This window comes from Hibiscus syriacus, unplaced genomic scaffold (genome assembly GCF_006381635.1).
Source record: "Hibiscus syriacus cultivar Baekdansim isolate YM2019G1 unplaced genomic scaffold, ASM638163v2 tig00112343_pilon, whole genome shotgun sequence".
Lineage (NCBI taxonomy): Eukaryota > Viridiplantae > Streptophyta > Magnoliopsida > Malvales > Malvaceae > Hibiscus > Hibiscus syriacus.
In genome coordinates, this window is record NW_024063306.1 from 285,871 (window position 1) to 309,498 (window position 23,628).

The 23,628-nt window shown below is 35.9% G+C and overlaps 1 protein-coding gene and 1 pseudogene across 1 annotated transcript; both read left to right on the top strand.

The window, feature by feature from the left end:
• The first annotated feature begins 220 nt into the window (after positions 1 to 220).
• LOC120177969 lies at positions 221 to 4,114 on the top strand (annotated as a pseudogene).
• Positions 4,115 to 5,237: 1,123 nt separating this feature from the next.
• Positions 5,238 to 7,176, top strand: LOC120178020. Its single transcript, XM_039183991.1, has 3 exons — positions 5,238 to 5,639; positions 6,597 to 6,656; positions 6,763 to 7,176. Exons 1-3 carry the CDS (start codon positions 5,238 to 5,240, stop codon positions 7,174 to 7,176), a joined length of 876 nt encoding a protein of 291 aa, XP_039039922.1.
• The last annotated feature ends 16,452 nt before the right edge of the window (positions 7,177 to 23,628 follow it).

Sequence of the window (23,628 nt, forward strand, 5' to 3'; positions counted from 1 at the left end):
CACCTCTTTTGGTGCTTTTTGAGTAAAAACGCCGGTTTTGCAAGGCTATTTTTGACACCAAGGTACCCTCCTACAATTTGCATAGAGAAAAAAAACAAAAACAATAATAATAATAATAATAATAAATAAATCGTTACAACCGCCCATATAATATTATTAAAAACATTTAAATTAAAATTCAGTATCTATATTTGTAACTTTTTTTTTTTGGTTTCTCCTCTTCCTGTCTCTTCTTCCTCCGTTTTCACGCTTTGTTAAAAAATTCTTAATTTCTCTGTAATTTTTAAAGATTCTCCAGATCCTTCAGTTTTCTCCACGTTTTCTCTGATTTTGGATTCTTCACGGTATTCCCACGAATTTTCCTTTATATTTCTCCCAAGTTTAATCTTTTTACTTGTTATTAGCTCACGGTTTTCATATTTTATGCAAGTACTTTTGCTCTGGAATTTTATTCTCTTTTTTTTTTTGGAGGGTATGTTTGTTTATCTGTTTCATACGAGCTTGTGGTTTACATGAGGGGTTAGGTTTTTGCGCCATGTATGCATGATTTTGTGTTGTTATGTTTTCATGGCTTTATTATTACGATGGTATTGTTGAAGAAATTAAAGAAGGAAGTTTGGTGAAATTTCCTTGGTTTGGTCGTTGGTTTTTGACTGAAAATAATATGGGTTTGTTTTATCAAGTTCTATTTAATTGTTTCTGTGTTGTATTTCAGTAATTTTATTTTGTTTTTGAAGCTTGACTCTTGAGTTATTTGTGGGCTTTCTAGTTTTACATCACATGTTTAATATTGAAGTTTTTGTTTTCATTGTATTTTGGCCACAGTTGGTCTATAATTTTCTTTGATGAACATATCTTTGTCTAAATACATATTCTTATTAGAAGAAATTTGGTTTTTAGATTAACTTTCATAGATTCTAAGAGATGTTGTTGACTTAAGTACCAAGGGATCAGCCTGACAATTGATAAACATGTTGGTGGTCGTCGAATTTTGAATATATAATGAAAAATCCAACATTTATTTGGATCTCAAGGCTTAATCACTGACTGTAAGACTACTATTGAAAGTTGATTGTTAATAATAATTGTGATCTTTACATGTTAGATTGATGAGAATAAAAAAAATTGTTCTGCTTTAGCTTTTACTAAATGGTTAATCCCAAAATTTTGTTATTTTAGTTAAAGTTTCGAAATCTTAATTTAGAGGGAATTTTATTACTTTATTTTGAAGAAATTGATTTCTTATGTTCGACCTTAGAAATTTCTTTCATTTTACTGCGCAGGTGGTGTTACTGACAGTTCTTTAGCTTTTCAGTCTTTGTTCTATTCAAGGCAAGGGGATACAAAATCTTTAGATTTAAATTTGTTTGTAAGATTTTGTTTTCTATAATAATTTGTTTTTTTAGTATGCTAGGGATAATTACAACTGATACAAAAGTATTTTCAAACAAATATTTATATTTCGTATAACAGCAGTTCCTAGCTGAAATGGGGAATGTTGATACCTTTACAGAACTATTTAATCCTATATTTGTGTTTAATGTAACTGTATTAATCTCATTTCATTGTTTGGATGTCGACGATCGTCCTGAAAGTGTTGTTGGTGCATCTTATAACATGGTGGTCATACGTATACTTGATCTTCTTTCATTGGATAGAAGATTGCATGTTGTTGATTTGTAAAAAGTATGCCTGATTGAGTTACTTTGATTGTTTATTCTTGTTAGGGTTAATGAAGCTAATCTATTTGTCGATAAGGAGAAGAAGAAACCCCTGATTTCTCTCTGCATCCACTTTGAATGTTCTAATAAAAGGGTTTGTTCCTAGAAAAGTTGTCAGATACATTGGCGTCTAAGCTTTCACACGATTGAAGCAAGTGATGTTGCATAGATACTTTATAAGATGGACCGAGCAGATACATCAGGGTTTGTAAGTGGAAGAGGAACGTTATTGGAGTTTCTTATATTTTCCTAATTTGTTTCTGATATATTTTCGGATGTATTAAAGACTTTTTTGAAAGGTTGGCCTTTTTTTCTTAGTGATATTGTTTGCAGCATCTACAAAGGGTATGGATTTGAATAAGAACATACAGATTTATCATGTATCTGAACTCTCGAAAAATGAAAATTTTGTGATACAACCCTATGCCTGAACTTTCTCGGTTATGGAGGAAGCAACGTGGCCAGATTTGGAACTACAGAAAGCAATCTTAATGTTAATCTTTCTAACGCACCTGATGATGGTTGCAGGCTGGTTCTGGGGTTAGGCCCTACTCCGAGTGTATACTTGGATAATTATTACACTGTTGGTCTCAACAAGAACAAAACAGCAGCAACTTTATTCACCCAGTGCTTGTCGCCCGAGGATGACTCGATCCTATAACTAGGCCTTTCTGGTGGGATTAAGGAAAGTATGAGTCAGTTTGAACTCCCTCTGTCATCTGAAACTGATGTTAGTATGCCACTTTCAAAACAGGTTTCTGTGGAAGATAGTAGACTTGCAGTACCTGTTGTTGATGAGGGTTCTACTTCAGCCAAGAAATCTGGTGGTTATATGCCATCATTCCTCTTTGCTTTGAAAATGGATAGTCGCAAAGCTTTGGTTCAGATACAAGAGCATTTTCAGTTTGGGGATAAATCTCCCTGTCATGAATTTCATCAAACTTGTGAGCCCTCTTCGTAGACCAACTTTTCTGTAGACACACTCTCTGAGCAAACCACCACTATGACGTCCTCAGATGATCAAGTAAGCAATTCAAAGAAATGCAAGTTTGCTGGCTGCTCAAAATGAGCAAGAGGGGCATCTGTTCTTTGTATTGGTCATGGGGGCGGACAAAGATGGCAAAAACCAGGGTGTAACAAAGGTTCTGAGAACCGCAGTCTACTGTAAGGCTCATGGTGGAGGGAGGAGGTGTTAACACTTGGGGTGCACTAAAAGTGCCGAGAGGAAAACAGAATTTTGCATAGCACATGGTGGAGGCAGACGATGTGGCTTTCCCGGAGGGTGCACAAAGGTAGCACGAGGTAAATCAGGGATTTGCATCAGACATGGAGGGGGAAAGAGGTGGAAGGTTGCACACGCAGTGCTGAAGGACAGGCTGGTTTGTGCATCTCCCATGGTGGTGGACGTCGTTGCCAGTTCCAGGGATGTAGTAATGGTGCTCAGGGAAGTACAATGTTTTGCAAGGCTCATGGTGGTTGAAAACATTGTGTATTTGCAGGCTGTACCAAAGGCGCTAAAGGGAGCACGTCGTTGTGTAAAGGACACGGTGGGGGAAAACGTTGCCTCTACAATGGTGGTGGCATTTGTCCCAAGAGTGTGCATAGAGGCACCAATTTCTGTGTTGCCCATGGTGGTGGGAAGAGGTGTGTTGTGTCAGGCTGTACAAAGAGTGCACGCGGTCGAACTGATTGTTGTGTCAGGCACAGTGGTGGTAAACGATGCAAGATTGAGAATTGTGGCAAGAGTGCCCAAGGAAGCGCGGACTTCTGCAAGGCCCATGGTGGGGGAAAAAGATGCTCCTGGGGGGAGAGCAAATGCGAGAAATTTGCAAGGGGCAGGAGGAGTGGTCTATCCGCTGCTCATAGCAGTATAGTGCAACAGTGGGAGGCAAGCAAGGGAGGACTCATCGCACCTGGAGTCTTCCAAGGGCTTGTATCAGCAGCTACAGCCACTAGAAGCAGCTGGGACAACAATCACTCATCCCCAGGGACTAGTGTTATTTCTGATGGTATCGATTCCCTGAACAGACCAGCGAAAAGGCAACAACTCATACCGCCTCAGGTATTGGTTCCTTTATCTATGAAGTCCTCATCCTCTTACTTGAGTTTCTTCGATGCCGAAAAGCGAGAGGAATGAAGAAATGTGTACGATGTGGACATCAGTGGTGGTGTCAATAACAATACCTTTGACTTCTCGGTTCCGTAGGGTAGGGTCCATGGTGGTGGTCTCATGTCCTTGCTTGGCGGGAATCTAAAGAAACACTTTGATGGAACCTGAAGTCAAAATCTTCGTGACATGTAGAAACCCAGTTTGGTTCTTTGGCTTATTGGGACTGAAATTGTTCATAAAATTTGGTTGCTGTCAAAAGACTTGACACATATGGTTTGTGTTGTTCAATAGTGCCATTAGAATAGTCAAATTACCGAGTCATTTGTCTCTTTTTCAGTTGGTTTTGTTGTCCCCTCCAAAACGATCCCAAGAAATTCAGCATAGAACCAGTTATGCATGATGTTGTAATCTTTTATGTCCCAAAGTGGTTATAATATACATTCATTAGCCTATTGTTGTTGTTGTTGATAAGGTTATTAATTAGAAAGGCTTCAGCCAGGGACGAAGCCAAGAAGTTCTAGCTGGGCTGAGATGAATTATAAAATTTCAGGGGTTAAAAATGTAAAATTTCCATTTAACTGAATGGTTCAAAGGGTTTATATTAAATTATTATTTTTGGGGGTGGCCAGAGTAGCCATTTTCTAATAAACAAAGGGGCCCCACGCCCCCGTTTCAACCAATCTTAGATCCTCTCTGTACTTGGCTGACTTGGCGCTGCTCTTCTTTGTGTTTCTTTCCCTCTGCCAACACTAACAGTATATATATACACACGAAGAGAAACTATTTTTTCCTCTTCAACTTCCTCAGAAGATTCAATCTTCGCCGTTTGCCTTTGAAAATTCTCTAACGCCACTCTTTTCTAGGTAATTTTTCACTCTGAATTTCTTTCTCCATTCTCAATTTTTCGATTCTAATGCTTTTTTATAAGGTTTTTGGTATAAAGACTATCGTCTTTTAGATTTGAATTGAATGCGCGGTTCTTTTATATATTGTGTCGCTTAGGATCGAATTCGTTGAACTGAATCGACTTTGTTCTGTTTTCAATCCTTTTTCATCGTCTTCATTTTGATTTTTTCTGCATCGTAAATCGTTTTTGATCTGTTTCTCCTTCTCTATTATAGTAGAAAAGAAACTTGCTGCTCATCTATGTTTCGAGATTTAGCTATTCAATGTTCGTAGAAGTACTTCGATGTTTTTTTTTTTGACATTTGAATTTCAAGCGGAGAGTACGATTCAGTTCATCCGATCGATTCCAGTTTGTTGCTTAAAAAACTGATCATCGACTTTTTTTGCCGGGAACTTAATTAAAAATCCTTAAACCTAGCATCTACATTTCGATCAAAACTCACGTTTTCTTTTTTGCTGATATTTGATGATTAATACTAAATGAAGAAAAATCAAATTCAATGGACTCGAGCTTCTACAATGAAAGCAACAAACTCAACGTCCTGAACAGTAGCAACATTCCGAAACTGATGACAATTCCAGTAAGAAGCCGTGGCAACTACTATTCATCACCGGATAACCTCATAAAGTACCTACGCTCAAACTCTGTGTCTAGTAGTGGCGGCAATAGCAGCTCCTCCGGGAAAAGCTGCTTCAGATCATCGGTTTCACCACAGTCGGAGAAGACACCACTGAAGGTTGTGGATGAAGATGTGTTTATAATGGACGGAGTTCTTGTTGCTTCTGATACTAATATCATAGATTCCGGTTCTTCGTCTTCGGGTAGTTTTGGTTTCTATAAGTCTGAAATTTGCAGGGCTTGGGATGAGTTCGGCCATTGCCGATATGGATCCAAGTGTCAGGTATATTTCTCTGTTGAATTGTCTAATATGATTGAAATCACAAGATCGTGTTAATGTTATAATAACTCTGCCTCTTTGCTATCAAACACATGGTCTTTAGCCTTGTGAATTTTTTGGATACTAAAATATATTCTGTATTAACACTTTTGTTTAGTTTTCTAAAACTTTATGAGAAACGAGATCACTCAATTGATTGATTACTCATTAGTCATTAGTATTCTGTTAAGCTTTAGATATTGAATCTCATTTGTAATTCTCTATGAAGTCAATGACATAGCATACCCTAATGTTAAGTTGGATATGAATTAGAATAAGCTACACTAATCTAAACATTTTATGAAAAAATTATTTGCAAAATGAAAGATTTAAAGACAAGACACTTTAACCTAATTTTCTTTTAAAAAAGAAATGCACTTGGTTGGCCTTAGTGCAGCTTTTTGATTTGGTGCCGTTGTTTATTGAATTTAACGATTTAGTGAATTTTAGTTGTTCGGAGGGATTGAATTACTTTGTGAATAGTGATGAATTGATCAATTTGGTCTTTTTGCATATGTTGACTATGATGCGTGTCTTTCTTAATTTCCTTTTGATAGGAAAAAATGAGAATAGATTGAGAAAATCCAAAAATTAAAGATTTGGCTGGTTGAAAAATGATTCAATATTTTAGAAAGTGAATGTGAATATTAGCTCGTTGGCATGAATCACGAACTTCTAAAATTCATTAGATACTTAGTATTGAGGCATATGAATCGACTTTCGGAACTTGAAATTTCATTTGCCACGTTCTTGCTGTACAATTTGTAGTTTTTTATTTTTCAATCAAAGCTACGTTTCCATTAGCTGATCCAAGTATGTAACTTCATGCGCTGCGATGATCCTTTTTTATTAGGTTGAACCCTATTGGAACGTGTTCGTTGTTCACTAATCTATGAAGAAGCCTTACTTTTTTTTTCGCAGTTTGCACATGGAAAGGAAGACGTACACCCCACTTGTTTCCCATTCAGGACCAAATCTGAGGTTAGCATAAATGAAATTGTATCTTATGATATATATTCCAATACCAAAATATTTGGTGCACTTGAATACTAGTAGGTCATTGCGAGTTTCTCTCTGAGTTGCTTAGGCACAGGTGTACAAGTCATATGCTAGCACCGTGCCAAACACATTCGGCTCGAAACCTCGTCTTTTGCATCTACTCGCAACTCCCATCATAACCCAAAAGGACTCATCCACCAGACTTGAAGAGACAAAACCTGAAACCACCCGCTCCAATACCAATTTCGCAATGAAACATGGAGCCAAAAATATCAGCCCCACCTCCACCATCGGACCCGATACGACTGCCACCACCACTTTCACCATTGGAGCCAACTGGTCACCTCAAGATGATGGGATTGATGTTACCCTGCCAACATCGTTTCCTGGCAAAACCCCATCAAGGGAAAACATCGATGCATACATTGACGGTGTTCTCTACGGTGGTCCTACTCCAAAGAAGAGGCTACCAGTGTTTTCTGCAATTTGTCCGGAGGAATGATTCTCATTTTGATTCATCGGCCATGAATCAAAGGTAAGATCGATATTTTTCTTTCTGCTTGTCTGTTCTACATTGAGAAGCAAACTGTAAACATAAACAACTTTCCATATGCATGAAATGAGCTCTGCACATATTACCATTACAATAAAATTTTCAAACCAGAACCATAAAATTCTGTTGTTCTGATTTTTGGCCGACACATTCATGAATTTCAACTTGTTGAACTCCCCCACCCCTTCTTTCCAGGTTTTAGTGTATTTGTCAGGTATTGTTTTTATACATGAACAATCATAAAAAAAGATGACCGCAAAGTAATAACATGAAAGTATTATTAATTATTTTTATCTCTACTAATATGAACTCTTTGAGTGAATTAATATTATAATTGGTCGGGTGCAAATTCAATTAAAGTTTTTATAAATATTTTTAACACAAAGGTTTCAAAATCTTATGCAAAACGTATCCTAATGGCTAATATTATAAAATACAATTTTTAACATAAATGAAGAACACACATGGTTATTTAACCGAAGACCAGAAGTTCAAGATAAAAAAGGATGAAATAAAAATTAAAATTAAAATTACATACTGGCAGCTACTGGAGGCTAAGGTAAAAAATGGTTATTACAAATTCTTTGAAAGTGGTATTTCAACAATATCTGCAAAATAAATGAATGAAATGGTTTGAAGAGGGGGGGAAGCAATTAGTCATTTTTATCATCTTTTCTCAACTAAAAAATTTATTTGTATTTATGCTAGTACTTGTGAAGATATTAATTTTTTATCCATATTATTATTATTAGTATTATTATTATTATTATTATTACTATTATTATTATTATTATTATTATTATCATTATTATTATTATTAAATATATATTAAACATATATATATAAATAATAATTACATACCAATTACAATTGGACCGGCCCAGTTACAAACCAACCATAACCGGTCCAAATCAAACCAAAAACCCTAAACATTTGGGTTTCCAGTTAGGGTTTCCTAACCCTAATCTAAACCAGCCGCCTCATCACAACCGTTGGATCTGGCACGATCCAACGGTCCAGATGGCTCCAGAGGGAAACCCTAGGGTTTGATACCCTAGGGCCACGCGGCGCCGCCCCAGCTTCCACGCGGCTGCCGACAGTTTCCTCACCGCCTCCGCCGCTGCCACGTCCCAACCGAAGAATCCAGAAGCTAGAACACCAGCCGTCCACGCCATAGCTACGGGGTGAGTCACCACTGGTAGTCCGGTGACTCACCGAGAGCCCTTCTTCGGACCGGTCCGACAACTACAACGGTGGTGGCTATAAAAGCCACCACCCCATCTTCGAAAAAAAAAAGGGAGAGACAGAAACCAGAGACAGAGACAGAGACAGAGAACGAAAAAAAAACAGAGAAAGGAAAACAACAACAACTAAACCAACGATCTCAGTCAGCATCAACGCAGCAAGAAAAAAAAGAGAGAAGAGAGGAAAAAGCTTACCCTGTCATCGGAGAGCCCCAACCGTCACCGGATCTCACCGGAACCTTCGAAACACCGAAGGTACTTTTGTAGATTCGCTCCGATTGGGAGCTTTTTAGGAGGAAACAATACCGGAACCGTCCTTAGGACGGTCCGATCTATCTATTAATATAAAAAAAAATTTCCGGCCACCGGATGCGGTGGCCGGCGGTGATAATCACGGCGGCACACGGTGGCCGACCGGTGACCGGCTTCCCTCCGGTGAGGGAAGCTAGAGAGAGGCGAGAGAGTTTTAAAACTCTCTCAGTTTAGAGAGAGAGAGGGAAATGAGAAATGAAAGCTGGCCCTTCGGGCCAGCCGGTTTGGGACCATATATAGTCCTTCCCGAACGACGTCGTTTCGGGAAGGACTATGCGCGTAATTATAAAATAGTTAAACCCCGTCCGCAGTCCTCTGAACTTGTAAACTTTACATTTTAGTCACTAAATTGAATTTATAATATTTTTAATTCAGTTTTCGAATTTTAATTTCTTTTATTTTAGTCCTTTATATTAAAATAATATATTTAGGATAAATTACAGATTTAATCCCTTAATTGTAATAAAATATTTTAATCCCTAGTTCATATTTTTAATTTATTTTATTCTAATATATGAATTTTAGATAATTTTATTTTAGTCACTAAATAAATAAAATAAAAAAATAACATATTTAATCCCTATAGTTTTGATTAATTATGAATTAGATTTTAATTTAGTTCTACTGTAATTTAGTCATTTATTTTATATGTTTTAATTTATTTTATTGTTTTTAAATATATTGTTTTAATAGAATTTTTCTTTTATTATATTGTTAAATATTTTTATATATATTCATAAATATATATAATAAATAGTAACTTTTAAATATTTATTTTTAATATCGAAGAAAAGGACAGTCTTAATATAACTGGATGTCCTATTCTGATATTTTAAAATTAAAAATTAAACAATATTATTTAAATTAATATTTATCAATATCAAAGAAAAGAGCTGTCTTAAGGCACCTAGAAGTTCTTTTCTGATATTTTTAAATAAATAAATATATTTTTGAAATAATAAGATTAAAAATTAAATATATTTTTGAATTTTTAAATTTTAATAATAGAGACAATTTATAATTAAAAAGTACCAATTTTGGGCGTTATAGGGGTGCTAATCCTTCCCTAAACGTAACCGACCACGAATCCCTTTTTATTATTAAAAAGAACGAATTTTTGGTTATAAACGCAGATCAGTTCATCTTTTAACTGATGTTTTCTTAAAAACTCTGTTAAAAGATAATTTTTAGGTATTCGACCTACCTAACCCAAAAGGCCGATGGCGACTCCCAAATTATTTTCAAAACCATTTATTCACATCAACTTCCCCGCAAAATTTAATATTTCGTGCCCGGACGAAAACCAGTTACGACAGCTTGGCGACTCCGCTGGGGACCGGTCAAACTTTTAAAAATCAATTATAAAATTGTCTCTATTAATTAAAAATTAAAAGTTCATATATTTAATTTTTAATTCTTTTTTTTTTAAAATTTTTATATATATTTATTATTTTCATAATATTTATATGTTTTATTTGCAAGTATTTTATTTCATTATTTATTTTTCTGTCGAAGGTTTGAACATTTCTCCTCACACACAACACTTGCATTGCATAACATAAAGCTCTATAATTGAGTTGTCCCTTTTAAGTGGGAGTGAAAGCGACGTCTTCGTGAGAATTTATTCTCCGTGTCAGACCTAGCAAGTAACTTCCGGGGTTCATATGCTCTATGTCTTCGTGAGAATTTATTCTCCGTGTCAGGCATAGAGAAATGTATCCCCTCGAATTGAACTCGATCCACTTTAGTCTGTAATGGACTAGGATTGAGGGTTAGCAGCCTAAGGGGGCATCAACAAGGACAGTTCGAGTACCTATACTCCTAGAACTGAAAACCTGCATATAATAAACCCTAGAAACTCTCCCGATCTGAAACCATGCCGAAATTTTGTCAGTAGGTATACACAAAGGAGAAATAAACTCTAGCTTTTAATTTATTTCTTTTTCCTGAATAAATGCATGCGAACTAGAAATCATGCAGTTAGGTTAAATTTTCCAAACAAAGCATGGAACTAGAAAGCATGAGGTTAAGATTTATACATTGATATATAGTTTTTTTTAGTTGGTACTAACTATTCTATTTTTTTTAATTTTTTTCATGTATATTACATTGCTCTAATATGTTCATATTGATTTCTTTTGTTTGCATTACATGATCATGGCATAATCAAAAGGTGTTGACTTGATAGATTGTTCATCATATTGGAAAGAAATCGTAAATGGACAAAAAGTTTTATGATCAAACAAAATATTATGAGGCCAAAGAAAGTCATCCTGAAGAAACTACGAGGATCGAGGGAAGTTCTGTACATAGAGAACCGGTTATATTAATACCAAAAGTATTAAACAAAGATCCTACCAGATTGATACCAAAAGCAATCTATGGTAAGAGCATCAGTCAGGGCATTCAGAGTAGTGGAGATTTTTATGAAGCTCAAGCATATTATTTGAAGGACTTGAACGACCAAAACAAGAAATTGAGCACAGAAATGAAAACCATGCATGAAGATTTTCATAAGATCAGTCAAGCCTTTCAAAATGCTGGCCTAGGAGGTACCCCAGAAGAATGGATAACGGGGGTCACCAAGCTGAAAAAGAGCTGCAACATATTTGAAGATCTTGTTCAAGAACTTCTTGGACAGAAAAGATCTCTTATAAGGGAAAATGAGCAACTCCGAGAAGTGACACAGAAAATGAAAGAGAATGTCATGGAAGAGGTTACAGTCCAGACAAGCAATATGTCCCTTAAGTTGATAGACTAATTTGGCTTTGGAAAAGTTAGGAGTAAAATATATCCCTATATGTAAAGTTTTGTTTGATGTACCGAAACTTTTACGTTCAATGAAATCTGTTCTAAGATGATCACTCTTGAGTAACACCTTTTCATACATGCATTTGTATTTTGCATTTGTACATTTTTACGTTTGTATTTACATTTACATTTTTAAATTTACATCATGCATTAAAACATATTTAATTAAATAATAATGTTTATTTATTTTCAATATCAAAGAAAAGGGCAATCTTAATATAACTGGATGTCCTATTCTGGTATTTTAAATAATTTACATTTACATTTTTACAATTGCATATTTACATTTGGCATCTTTGCATTTGTATTTTTATGTTTGCTTTTGTATTGCACAATTTGTATTCTTATTATTACATTCACATATTTACATTTGCATTTGGCAACTTTGCATTTTTTATGTCATAATATATAAACATTCATTCATTAAAATAAGGATTTCAAACGAAGTGATCTTGGTTTTTCCTTGAAGCAAGAACGCTCAGCACGACACAAGAAAAATGTCTAAAGAAAATGAGGATAGGCTAGCCAAATTTGAGATAGAGCAGAAAGAAATACAAGAGGAATTAAGGAGCAAGTTGGCACAAATTGAAGCTAATATCACAAATTCTCATATCGATCTACTGAACAATATGAAAGAAATGATTGAGAAGCATTAGACCGCTGGAAAGAGTCTTGTTGAAAACCCCAGAAATTCTTTGGATGCTACACCTGTTCATATTCCTGAGTTCACCTCTATACCCCATGAAATTCAATCACCGATTTACTTCGTTGTTAAGAACTCACCATATCAAGCTGGAGCATCGTTCCCCACTGATTGTCCTACTACTTCTGAGTTGAAGCCTGATGAATTTTGTATTAGTAATGAGGTCCTTGACCTAAACAAATCAGTTGAGAAGGAAAAATTCACTCAACTACTGGAAAATATAGAAGAGGTGATAAAATCTATAGAGACAGTTGAGTAATTTTATGGGTTTGATGCCAAAGAACTAAGTTTGGCCCCTGGCCTGGTTATTCCACCAAAGTTCAAGGTTCCAGATTGTGAGAAGTATAATGGAACCACATGCCCTTCATATCATATCACTATGTATTGTCATCATATGACTGGCTATGTAGAGAATGAAAAATTGTTGATCCACTGTTTCCAAGATAGTTTATCTGGGTCTGCATCCAGATGGTATAATCAGCTAAAACGTACTCAAATACGTTCTTGGAGGGATTTAGCTCAAGCTTTTTTTGGTCAATACAAGCACATGACTGATAAGGCCCCTGATCGAACAATGTTGCAAAGCATGAATATGAAGTGCAATGAAAGCTTTCGACAATATTCACAACGATGGAAAGACGTTGCTTCTCAAGTACATCCACCATTGATTGAAAAAAAAGTTCACTACTTTGTTCATCAGTATATTAAAATTTCCTTATGTTAATCACATGATAGGGGTTGTCCCTAATAATTTCTCTAACATCATCATAAGTGGAGAAATCATCGAAATGGCTATCAAGAATGGCAAGATAAGAGGCTCTGACAATACTAAAGTCAAGAAAGAAGCTGGGGTTAATACAGTGAGGTCTTATTCAGTTAAACATGGTGCTAAACCTTATAGAGTGATCAAGAAGAAAAAGAATGTGCAGGGATTTCAATTTCCTCCCTTCCACTGTTCGAGTGAAAAATTGCATCCAAAAATGCTATTAGCCAGATCAATTACTCCACAACTTGATCAATCACAGTGGCCTCCAAATGAGAATTGGACCTATAAGGAAGTTCCTTGGATAAATCAGACTGGAATTCTAAATTGTTCAGCTAAGGTTCCTGGTAACCTTAAGGGAAATTTTCAAGACCCTTTAGAGCAAGCAATTCAAAAATGCAAGATAAAAGAAGGGGTTAAGGTTCAATGTTTAGAAACCGTTGTTGCAACAGAAACTAATGTAACCAAATCCTACGAAGAATATTGGGCACAAGAAAATGGGAAAAGAAATCAAAAGGCTCCCATGGATGTAATTCGAGATTGGCCTATAGGTCTAAGAAAGAATGAGGCACATATAACCCAGAAGACACTTCAGATATATGTATCAGATTTTCCAAAAACCAGTAAGGCAAAGGACAACTTAAGAAATCTGGTTAATATTACCCCAATTATAGCTGAAATGAGCATTCAGAACCCCCTCGATAACATGAGAGCATTCAGTCGTTCAGAACGATCAAAGAAGGTGATAGCCTCGCGAGCGAGAAAAACTCTGAAGGTGTTTCAAGAATCTATCTCAGACCTGTACCCTCATTTGGTTAAAGGTCAATACATTACACCAAGATTGGTGAAGGTGTCACCAAAGCCTTATGTTCATTGCTATGATCAAAATAGCTTCTGTAATTTTCACTTGGGAGTATCTGGACATTCAACAGGGAATTGTTGGTCACTGTTAAAGGAAATAGAGACACTCGTTGACAAGGGAGTCTTGACACAAGAAATGATCAAAAAAAATGGGGGGCAAATAAGGATAATGACCCTGGTCCAAATATACATCCAACATTAGAGGAGTAATGATGCATAAACAAGTGGAAGTGTTATCTACCACTGTAGTACTTTCTATTTTCAGCATCTTGTTTGAATATGTTTTTTGTTCCTTTCTCCGCCTTTTGTGTAATAAATAAATATGTGTTTCTTTTATGGTTATGAGCAAGGAGTCAAATTTTAATCTTGAGATTATTGAGTATCAAGTAGATTAAATATTCTTTTAATTTTTCAAGAGTTATAGATCTATTGGCAAGTGGTAAAATTATATCTTCAATATCACATCCAATGCCAATTACTCAAACCAAATCCTGACACTACAAAGATTCTGAAGAAATGTCTCCACCTGTTTTTACACCTACTCCAGATGTTTACCTTTTCGGGTATAATTGATTGATGATACTACATTCCACCATATACATGACTTCAAAAGTCACACATTTGTCTTTTCGAACACAAAACCATCATAAACCAAAAGACCTCAAAAGAACCAAACTTTCAATTATCCGTGAATTTTACTGCAAGAAGAGACTAGATGAGGCATCATGGACCAACTCATTGATGATAATTTCGAGTGATTAGGGCATACTCAAAGAAGAAGGGGAAAGTGATTGATTGAAATAAATATATCATGCATTAATTACATTTTTTCATGTAAATAAAGTTAATCTTGAATATTCATCCCCCTGTGGATACCTCTTTTTACAAACGTTTCTGTGTATGAGATGATGAACGGCATTGTTTCATTTATCCTTTAATATATATATATATATCCTTTGTTGTCCCCATTTGAGCCTGAATAATGTTTCTTCTAATTCAACCCTAACCAAGGATCACCCTCTACATTAGGGAGCAAGGTAAAGGATATTGGCTCACAAGAATAAAGATTGTCAATACAGTTTTATTACGAAGACAAGTTTCCATGAAGTCATGAAAGTTTTGAACTACAAGTATGTCAAATACAGAGTGCTTGAAGATCAATCCAATCAAGAATAATGGAAAACCTCCAAAATGCAAAAGGAAAAAGAGGTGCTCAAAGCAATTGAAGTATTATACTCATCCAGCAAAGAAAGAAGAAGAAGAAAAAGAAAAAAAAAGAAAAATGAAAATTGAATCAAGATGGGTGATTTATTGAGCCTCAAGTTACAAGGTTGATCAAGTACAAACAAGAAGAGCAAGAAATGCTGGAGATATGAGAAAATGGAAATGAATCCAAAATTTGGCAGTCTAGAGGGATCCAGTTGATGGAAAATTCCCCAGCAAGGCAGATCCAAGTCAAACAAAACAAGATTGATGGCATCAGAATGAATTGATCCTTGGTTTGATGACCCTTAAACACTTATTTGGGCCTTTTTATCCCTTTCTTTCGTAACCATAAGCCATGGCCTACGTTACGTACCTGAAAAGTCCATTCTAATCATACATGGGTTTCTAAGTAAAAGATGATATCTTTAGAATTCATTCCGCCTTCCAAGATTGATTTTTATTTGCAAAAATTAGTTTTTAAAATCTTTAATGCATGATATGAAAAATGATAAAGGTGGGTTCAAGATATAAATTTTTAAATAACATCTTGAAACCAAAGGAGGATTCGAGTTGAAAACCTGAAAAGGCGGCTCGAATATTGAATGGTGCAACAACGACATAAGAGACGATCTTAAGCTCTTAATAAAGCACCACACATCTCAAAAACGTTCCTGAGATTCTGGAAACGAGAAGCATCTCTACAAGATGAGCATAACAACCATTTCTTCAAGTTAGTGGAAGCCCGAAGCGACATACTGAAACAACTTGAAAGAACCTACTTTACCAAAATCAACCTACACCTCAAATCAGTCAATAATTTTGACACTTGCCATAGGACTATGATTTTTGAATGATTTAAAAGTGTAGTTGATTTATTTGATATTCATTAAACTCCTTGTTTATGATTCGATTATATTGTGAACCTGAAAGGGGTAATACTTTGCAAAATTCTTTCATTCTTCAATAAAGAAAGGAGAAAAAACATTTTCAAACAGTACAGTCTCAAATGAGGAAGGTCCTTAAAGCAATTGTTGCTTATTCTACCTCTGTTGTAGAAAAAGAATGAACGAAGCCAGAATAATGAAGCACTTCACATTTTTGAAGGCAAGTGGTCCAAGAAGCCAGAAAGTCTGGAGAATTGAACTTGTGACACTCTCCTATGACATTATTAGCAGCTCATCAAGAAAGATCGTTTATCTCATACTGAGGGCAATAAGGATCACCAGACAGATTATTTTCTCCAACCATCAATTCATGTTCTCTAGAAGATTACATTATAGAACCATGAGCAAGTCACTACCTGCACTCTGGTTATACCGTGATGCTGGCTCAAGTCTTGATACATCATTGCTACTTCTTCTATGCCGATCACTTTCTTTGTCAAGATGATACCCATTATGTCCTTCAGAAGATTGCTGAATTTGAATTTGAGGACTTAGGGCACAGAATAAGATATTGGAACAGAATCTACCCTTATAGGCCTTTTATATAGGGTAACATTGGTTACAGGATTCCAAAAGTTAAAGATGATAAATTTTACTGTCAACTAAACCGTTCCATAATTCGAAAAGAGTGGGACATATTGAAGCAGCAGAAGAGACAGTTTGTTGTAGCAATCATTGCAAGTAAATGCACCAACAAAAATCTTCAAGCCCATCACAATGATGTTTATTTCTTCCAGTAAGGTTGTTACGCTGGATGCCACTTATAACAAGGTCGAATTCGACAAAACTACTCATCAATTGCTCCAACCGATCATCATTCAGTTCTTGCACATTTGTTTTCAAAAGTATGCCAAGACAGTAAAAGGCAACTTCTGCATCATTGATCCCAGAGAAAAGTGACAGGACATTGATACCACCATGGAACATGTCTCTATACAGATCCTTGTGTATGGTTTTTAGGGAAACCTAGAAGCATTTCCACCTCATCAGATTCAAGTGGAACAATTTTATTCTTTTCAACCCATACCAGATTCCATTTTCAGCACTCATTAAGAACATACTTCTGGACACTCGAAGGTGGCTCATTGTCATAAGCTTCAAGAGCCTTACAGATCATTTCTGTCAATTTGACACTTCCTGTACATGTTTATAAACAGTTCAACTTTGTTCTTGGATCCCAGGAAGGCCATCATTTCTTTGTCAATGGAAAAGCATCAGCACATGGAGGAAGCAGAATAAGAGAAAATCTGTTCTCAATTGGCAGAATTATGAATATAGCCCTTTTCAGTGTAACAGCATGAAAATGCTTCGAATCTACAAATTCTGGCTATACATCGAATAAGTACTGTGATATTCCAGTCCAAACATTAACTGGAGCAAGTGCCACGTGCTCATAGTAGAAATAAGAAGACTCAATAGCATCTTCTGGAAGTGTTCTTTGAGTTATCTGATCTGGTTTGGTAAGAACTACAAAACCAATCATTGGATTTAAAAAATGAATTTGCTCATAGTAGAAATAAGGAGACCCAATAGCATCTTCTGAAAGTGTTCTTTGAGTTATCTGATCTGATTCGGTAGGAACCCCAGAACCGATCATTGGAATTGAAAGATGAACTGCATGATCATCTTCATTAAGAAGCTTCTTTTCAAACTTCCTCTGCTTCTTCCTTTTCCACAAATCATAGCCCAAGTTCCGCCTTTGCTTGTAATTGGGATCATTGCATAATGGCTTCCTATCTTCTACCATAAGAAGTGCATCAGTAACCTTAGCCATTTGATCAGCACATATAAAATCTGTCAATTCTGCAATTGATGAATCTGAACCACATCTCTCCATGGTTATTGAAGCCTCAACCTCTGAGAATCTCATTTTTGTCAAGTATAACAGTTTACTCTCCTCATCAGAATCAGAATTCATGATTTCCTAGATATCAGAAGAACTATCAATATCTGTTAAATCATCCTGAAAGATCGCTTCATAATCAGATGAGTTGTTATCAGAATCAACATGTTGCATGGGTGTGGATTTTTGAAGAGCCTGTATCACTGTATATGTAGTCTTGTATTGCATCATATTACTGTTTGCATAAATTGGTTTCTCTCCCACAGAAAAGTATATTTCAGAGATGGCCTTCACTGAAAGATGATAAGCCACTGTGTCAGCCTGGAACGGATTACCAAGCTATTTTTACTACTCTATCTGATTAAATCCCTCTAGATTCAGAAAATGGTCACCTCATTCAGAAGACACATATCTCAGACATTTCCGTCAGAATGATTGAGTACTTCTAAAGTTTGTGACAACATAAAGAGAATTCCTCCAGTTACTTGACAACACTGCTGTTCAGTGACACCATAATGAGAACATTCAAGATAAACAGATTTGGGGCACGAATAAATCCACAAGTACCTACAACAGTGCATTGTCAAAATTAGACCTCATGAGGATCATGATATTCCAGTCAAACAGACATTAAGAGTAAATCAGAAGCAGAATATTGGGGCATCTCGAAAGCCCATTTCAGACAGAAATGTTTCATGTGGGACATCTTGAGGGCTCATTTCCACCAGAAATAGAATATTGGGGCATTTTGAAGGCTCACAACAATATGAATATTTGGGCATTCTTGGAAGCTCATCTCAACAAGAAGTAATGTTGAGCATACTTTTAGCATCTGTATCAGCAAATATTGGGGCATTTTAAAGATTCCTTCAGACAGATCCATGTGGGGCATTTTGAAGGCTCAGATTAACAAGAAGTAAATGTTGGGGCATGCTGAAAGCCCATTTCAATCAGAATCAAGAATGTCGATGCATTATGCACGCTTGTATTACCTATGTTGGGGCATGCTGAAGGCCCATATCATCCTGTGTCAAGATCATTGACTTGAAAAAATATTTCCAATGAGACAGAAAGATATGAAGAATGAAAATGGTGAAACAGTGACAGTCGAACTGACTATACATAATTGCTTCGTTCATCAGGCAGTTACATTATGATCATGTTGTTGAACAAATGTTTACTCAGCAAGTATGTTTTCAAAAACCTAATCTTCTTAACCGTATGTCACATGACAGTGTGTTCTTTGATAAACTACATTACGGTTGCATGAATAAAGATGATCCCCAGGCAGACTACTCCATCCAGGGTTCAGTTCCTTAAGATCTCAGCATTGAATATGGCCTTCTGTGTGTCGGTGATAATTGAAAATATTTCTTTGAGATTCCTAGCAAATAGTTTCAACCATACTATTGAGATTATGAAGCTGTTTTTCACGTCAGTTTTTGCTTGCTTGATGACATTGAAAAGGGAGACTCGACTCTCACTTATATTACTGTTATTCCCATTGTTATTTGGGATCATCATTGCTAGCCAAGATGAATTGAGTTTCCATCTATTTTGGGTTTTATCATGTGTGTTTCATCCCCAGCAGCAAGAATTCCACGGATATCTTTCCATACATAGCTCTTATAGTGAGTGTGTTTCTAATTCCTACAATGCTCATTACAGAAGAAAACGTGATCAATATCACACTTGCCCTTGCTCGAGATGATATCAAGATCAGTTGGTATCTTTAATTTAACTCAATACTAGCATATATCGTGAATTTGACCAACTTTTTGGTCATACCAACATTACACTTATATCCCCACTGAGTTTTGTTCTCAAGTGATCTTGTGATATCATACAAAAACTTTGAACACTAGGCAAAGAGCTTTAATAATTGAGAAATCTAAGCAGAGTCCACAGAAAAGGATGAATGCGTTGTCAAATGTTTTACATCCCACAGAAAAGGATGAATGTGTTGTCAAGTGTTTTACATCTAAGCTGAAACCACATGAGATGAAGAATATGTTATCAAATGTTTTACGAACCAGTTATTCTGGTGCTGAACCAATGTTGTGATCATATGGTTTCCATTTTTGATCCAAGATGAAGTTTGTCTTCTTCAACTTCAAGATTATAAGATGAGATATGATGAAGATTTTTTTTTCTTTCCGCAAATGGAGAGCTGAAATTTTAACCACAAGAAACTAGTTAAATATGGAGACATATTATATGGTCCAAGTTGCTTTGTTCGGGAACCAATTAAATATGGAGACATGAAATGAATTGAGATAAATTCTCCTTATGATGTGTTTCAAGAGTCAAATCAGAACAGACTTTACTCTCCTAATTAATCCCCGCTGAGTCAGGCATATCTACATCTACACTCTTCAAAGATGGTAGATTCCTTTTTTAAAGATGACAGATTCTCTTTTCAAAGATGAAAGCTTTATCGAATTTCTGCACAACTCCAAGCAAAGAAAATTGGTTTTATCCAAGACAAAATGGGGCATCAAGGTCATAGTTCTGATTACTATAAGAGTTCCACAAACGAAACAATTCTTCTGAGACTTTCATAAAGCAAAGAAGACATAAAGATACAAGTTGATCATATGGTTCTTCAGAAATTCAAGCTTGATAGCATAAGTTGCTACACTGATATCCAGAGGTGAACCTGGCAATAAATGATGAAGTGGAGGAAAACCGAGTTCACCACTTTGAAGTCAAATGAAGATTGCATAAACATTCATGCATCATATTTAGACATTTGCAAAAATAGGTGCATTTTCATTCATTTTATCCATGTTGAATTCTGACAGGAATTTCAAGGATTTTAGCAAAGATTCAAATCCATCATTCAATGGATCAACATTTCCAGAGAGAGTTCATAATGAGAAGAACTCATCTGAAGAAGGAAGAAGAAGTTCATAATGAGAAGAACTTGTTCAACTTTTTGTTCAAATCCATCATCTGATGGATCATCATTGCCAGAGAAGGTTCATAATGAGAAGAACTCATCTGAAGAAGGAAGAAGAAATTCATAATGAGAAGAATTTGTTCAACCTTTTGTTTGAATTCATCACTTGATGGATTATCATTGCCAGAGAAGGTTCATAATGAGAAGAACTCATCTGAAGAAGGAAGAAGAAATTCATAATGAGAAGAATTTGTTCAACCTTTTGTTTGAATTCATCACTTGATGGATTATCATTGCCGGAGAAGGTTCATAATGAGAAGAACTCATCTGAAGAAGGAAGAAGAAGTTCATAATGAGAAGAATTTGTTCAACCTTTTACCGGAATTCATCAAATTGATGGATTATCTTTTCCAGAGAAGGTTCATAATGAGAAGAACTCATTTGAAGAAGGAAGAAGAAGTTCATAATGAGAAGAATTTGTTCAATCTTTTACCCGAATCCATCATTTGATGGATCAGTCTTTTCCAGAGAAAGTTCATAATGAGAAGAACTTATCTGAAGAAGGAAGAAGAAGTTCATAATGAGAAGAACTTGTTCAACCTTTTTTCTGAATTCATCAAGTTGATGGATTATCTTTGACATGTAGAGTTCATAATGAGAAGAACTCGTCATCTGAAGAAGGAAGAAGAAGTTCATAATGAGAAGAACTTGTTCAACCTTTTTTCAGAATTCATCAAGTTGATGGATTATCTTTGCCATGTAGAGTTCATAATGAGAAGAACTCGTCATCTGAAGAAGGAAGAAGAAGTTCATAATGAGAAGAACTTGTTCAACCTTTTTTCTGAATTCATCAAGTTGATGGATTATCTTTGCCATGTAGAGTTCATAATGAGAAGAACTCGTCATCTGAAGAAGGAAGAAGAAGTTCATAATGAGAAGAACTTGTTCAATCTTTTGCCTGAATTCATCAAGTTGATGGATTATCTTTGCCAAGTAGAGTTCATAATGAGAAGAACTCGTCATCTGAAGAAGGAAGAAGAAGTTCATAATGAGAAGAACTTGTTCAATCTTTTGCTTGAATTCATCATTTGATGGATCAACATTGCAGGTAGAGTTCATAATGAGAAGAACTCGTCATCTGAAGAAGAAAGAAGAAGTTCATAATGAGAAGAACTTGTTCAATCTTTTGCTTGAATTCATCATTTGATGGATCATCATCCCCAGCAGAAAGTTCATAATGAGAAGAACTCATCTGAAGAAAGAGAAGAATTTATTCAATATCTCCATTATAATCAAGTGAAGCCAAATGGATAAAAATTTTATTATATTTTCATCTTTGCCCTATTCTTGTGTTAGCAAAGAGGGGCAGCTGAAGATATTAATTTTTTATCCATATTATTATTATTAGTATTATTATTATTATTATTATTATTATTACTATTATTATTATTATTATTATTATTATTATTATTATTATTAATATATATTAAACATATATATATAAATAATAATTACATACCAATTACAATTAGACCGGCCCAGTTACAAACCAACCATAACCGGTCCAAATCAAACCAGAAACCCTAAACATTTGGGTTTCCAGTTAGGGTTTCCTAACCCTAATCTAAACCAGCCGCCTCATCACAACCGTTGGATCTGGCACGATCCAACGGTCCAGATGGCTCCAGAGGGAAACCCTAGGGTTTGATACCTTAGGGCCACGCGGCGCCGCCCCAGCTTCCACGCGGCTGCCGACAGTTTCCTCACCGCCTCCGTCGCTGCCACGTCCCAACCGAAGAATCCAGAAGCTAGAACACCAGCCGTCCACGCCATAGCTACGGGGTGAGTCACCACTGGTAGTCCGGTGACTCACCGAGAGCCCTTCTTCGGACCGGTCCGACAGCTACAACGGTGGTGGCTATAAAAGCCACCACCCCATCTGCGAAAAAAAAAAGGGAGAGACAGAGACAGAGACAGAGAACGAAAAAAAAACAGAGAAAGGAAAACAACAACAACTAAACCAACGATCTCAGTCAGCATCAACGCAGCAAGAAAAAAAAGAGAGAAGAGAGGAAAAAGCTTACCCTGTCATCGGAGAGCCCCAACCGTCACCGGATCTCACCGGAACCTTCGAAACACCGAAGGTACTTTTGTAGATTCGCTCCGATTGGGAGCTTTTTAGGAGGAAACAATACCGGAACCGTCCTTAGGACGGTCCGATCTATCTATTAATATAAAAAAAAAATTTCCGGCCACCGGATGCGGTGGCCGGCGGTGATAATCACGGCGGCACACGGTGGCCGACCAGTGACCGGCTTCCCTCCGGTGACCGGCTTCTAGAGAGAGGCGAGAGAGTTTTAAAACTCTCTCAGTTTAGAGAGAGAGAGGGAAATGAGAAATGAAAGCTGGCCCTTCGGGCCAGCCGGTTTGGGACCATATATAGTCCTTCCCGAACGACGTCGTTTCGGGAAGGACTATGCGCGTAATTATAAAATAGTTAAACCCCGTCCGCAGTCCTCTGAACTTGTAAACTTTACATTTTAGTCACTAAATTGAATTTATAATATTTTTAATTCAGTTTTCGAATTTTAATTTCTTTTATTTTAGTCCTTTATATTAAAATAATATATTTAGGATAAATTACAGATTTAATCCCTTAATTTTAATAAATAATATTTTAATCCCTAGTTCATATTTTTAATTTATTTTATTCTAATATATGAATTTTAGATAATTTTATTTTAGTCACTAAATAAAAAAATAAAAAAAATAACATATTTAATCCCTATAGTTTTGATTAATTATGAATTAG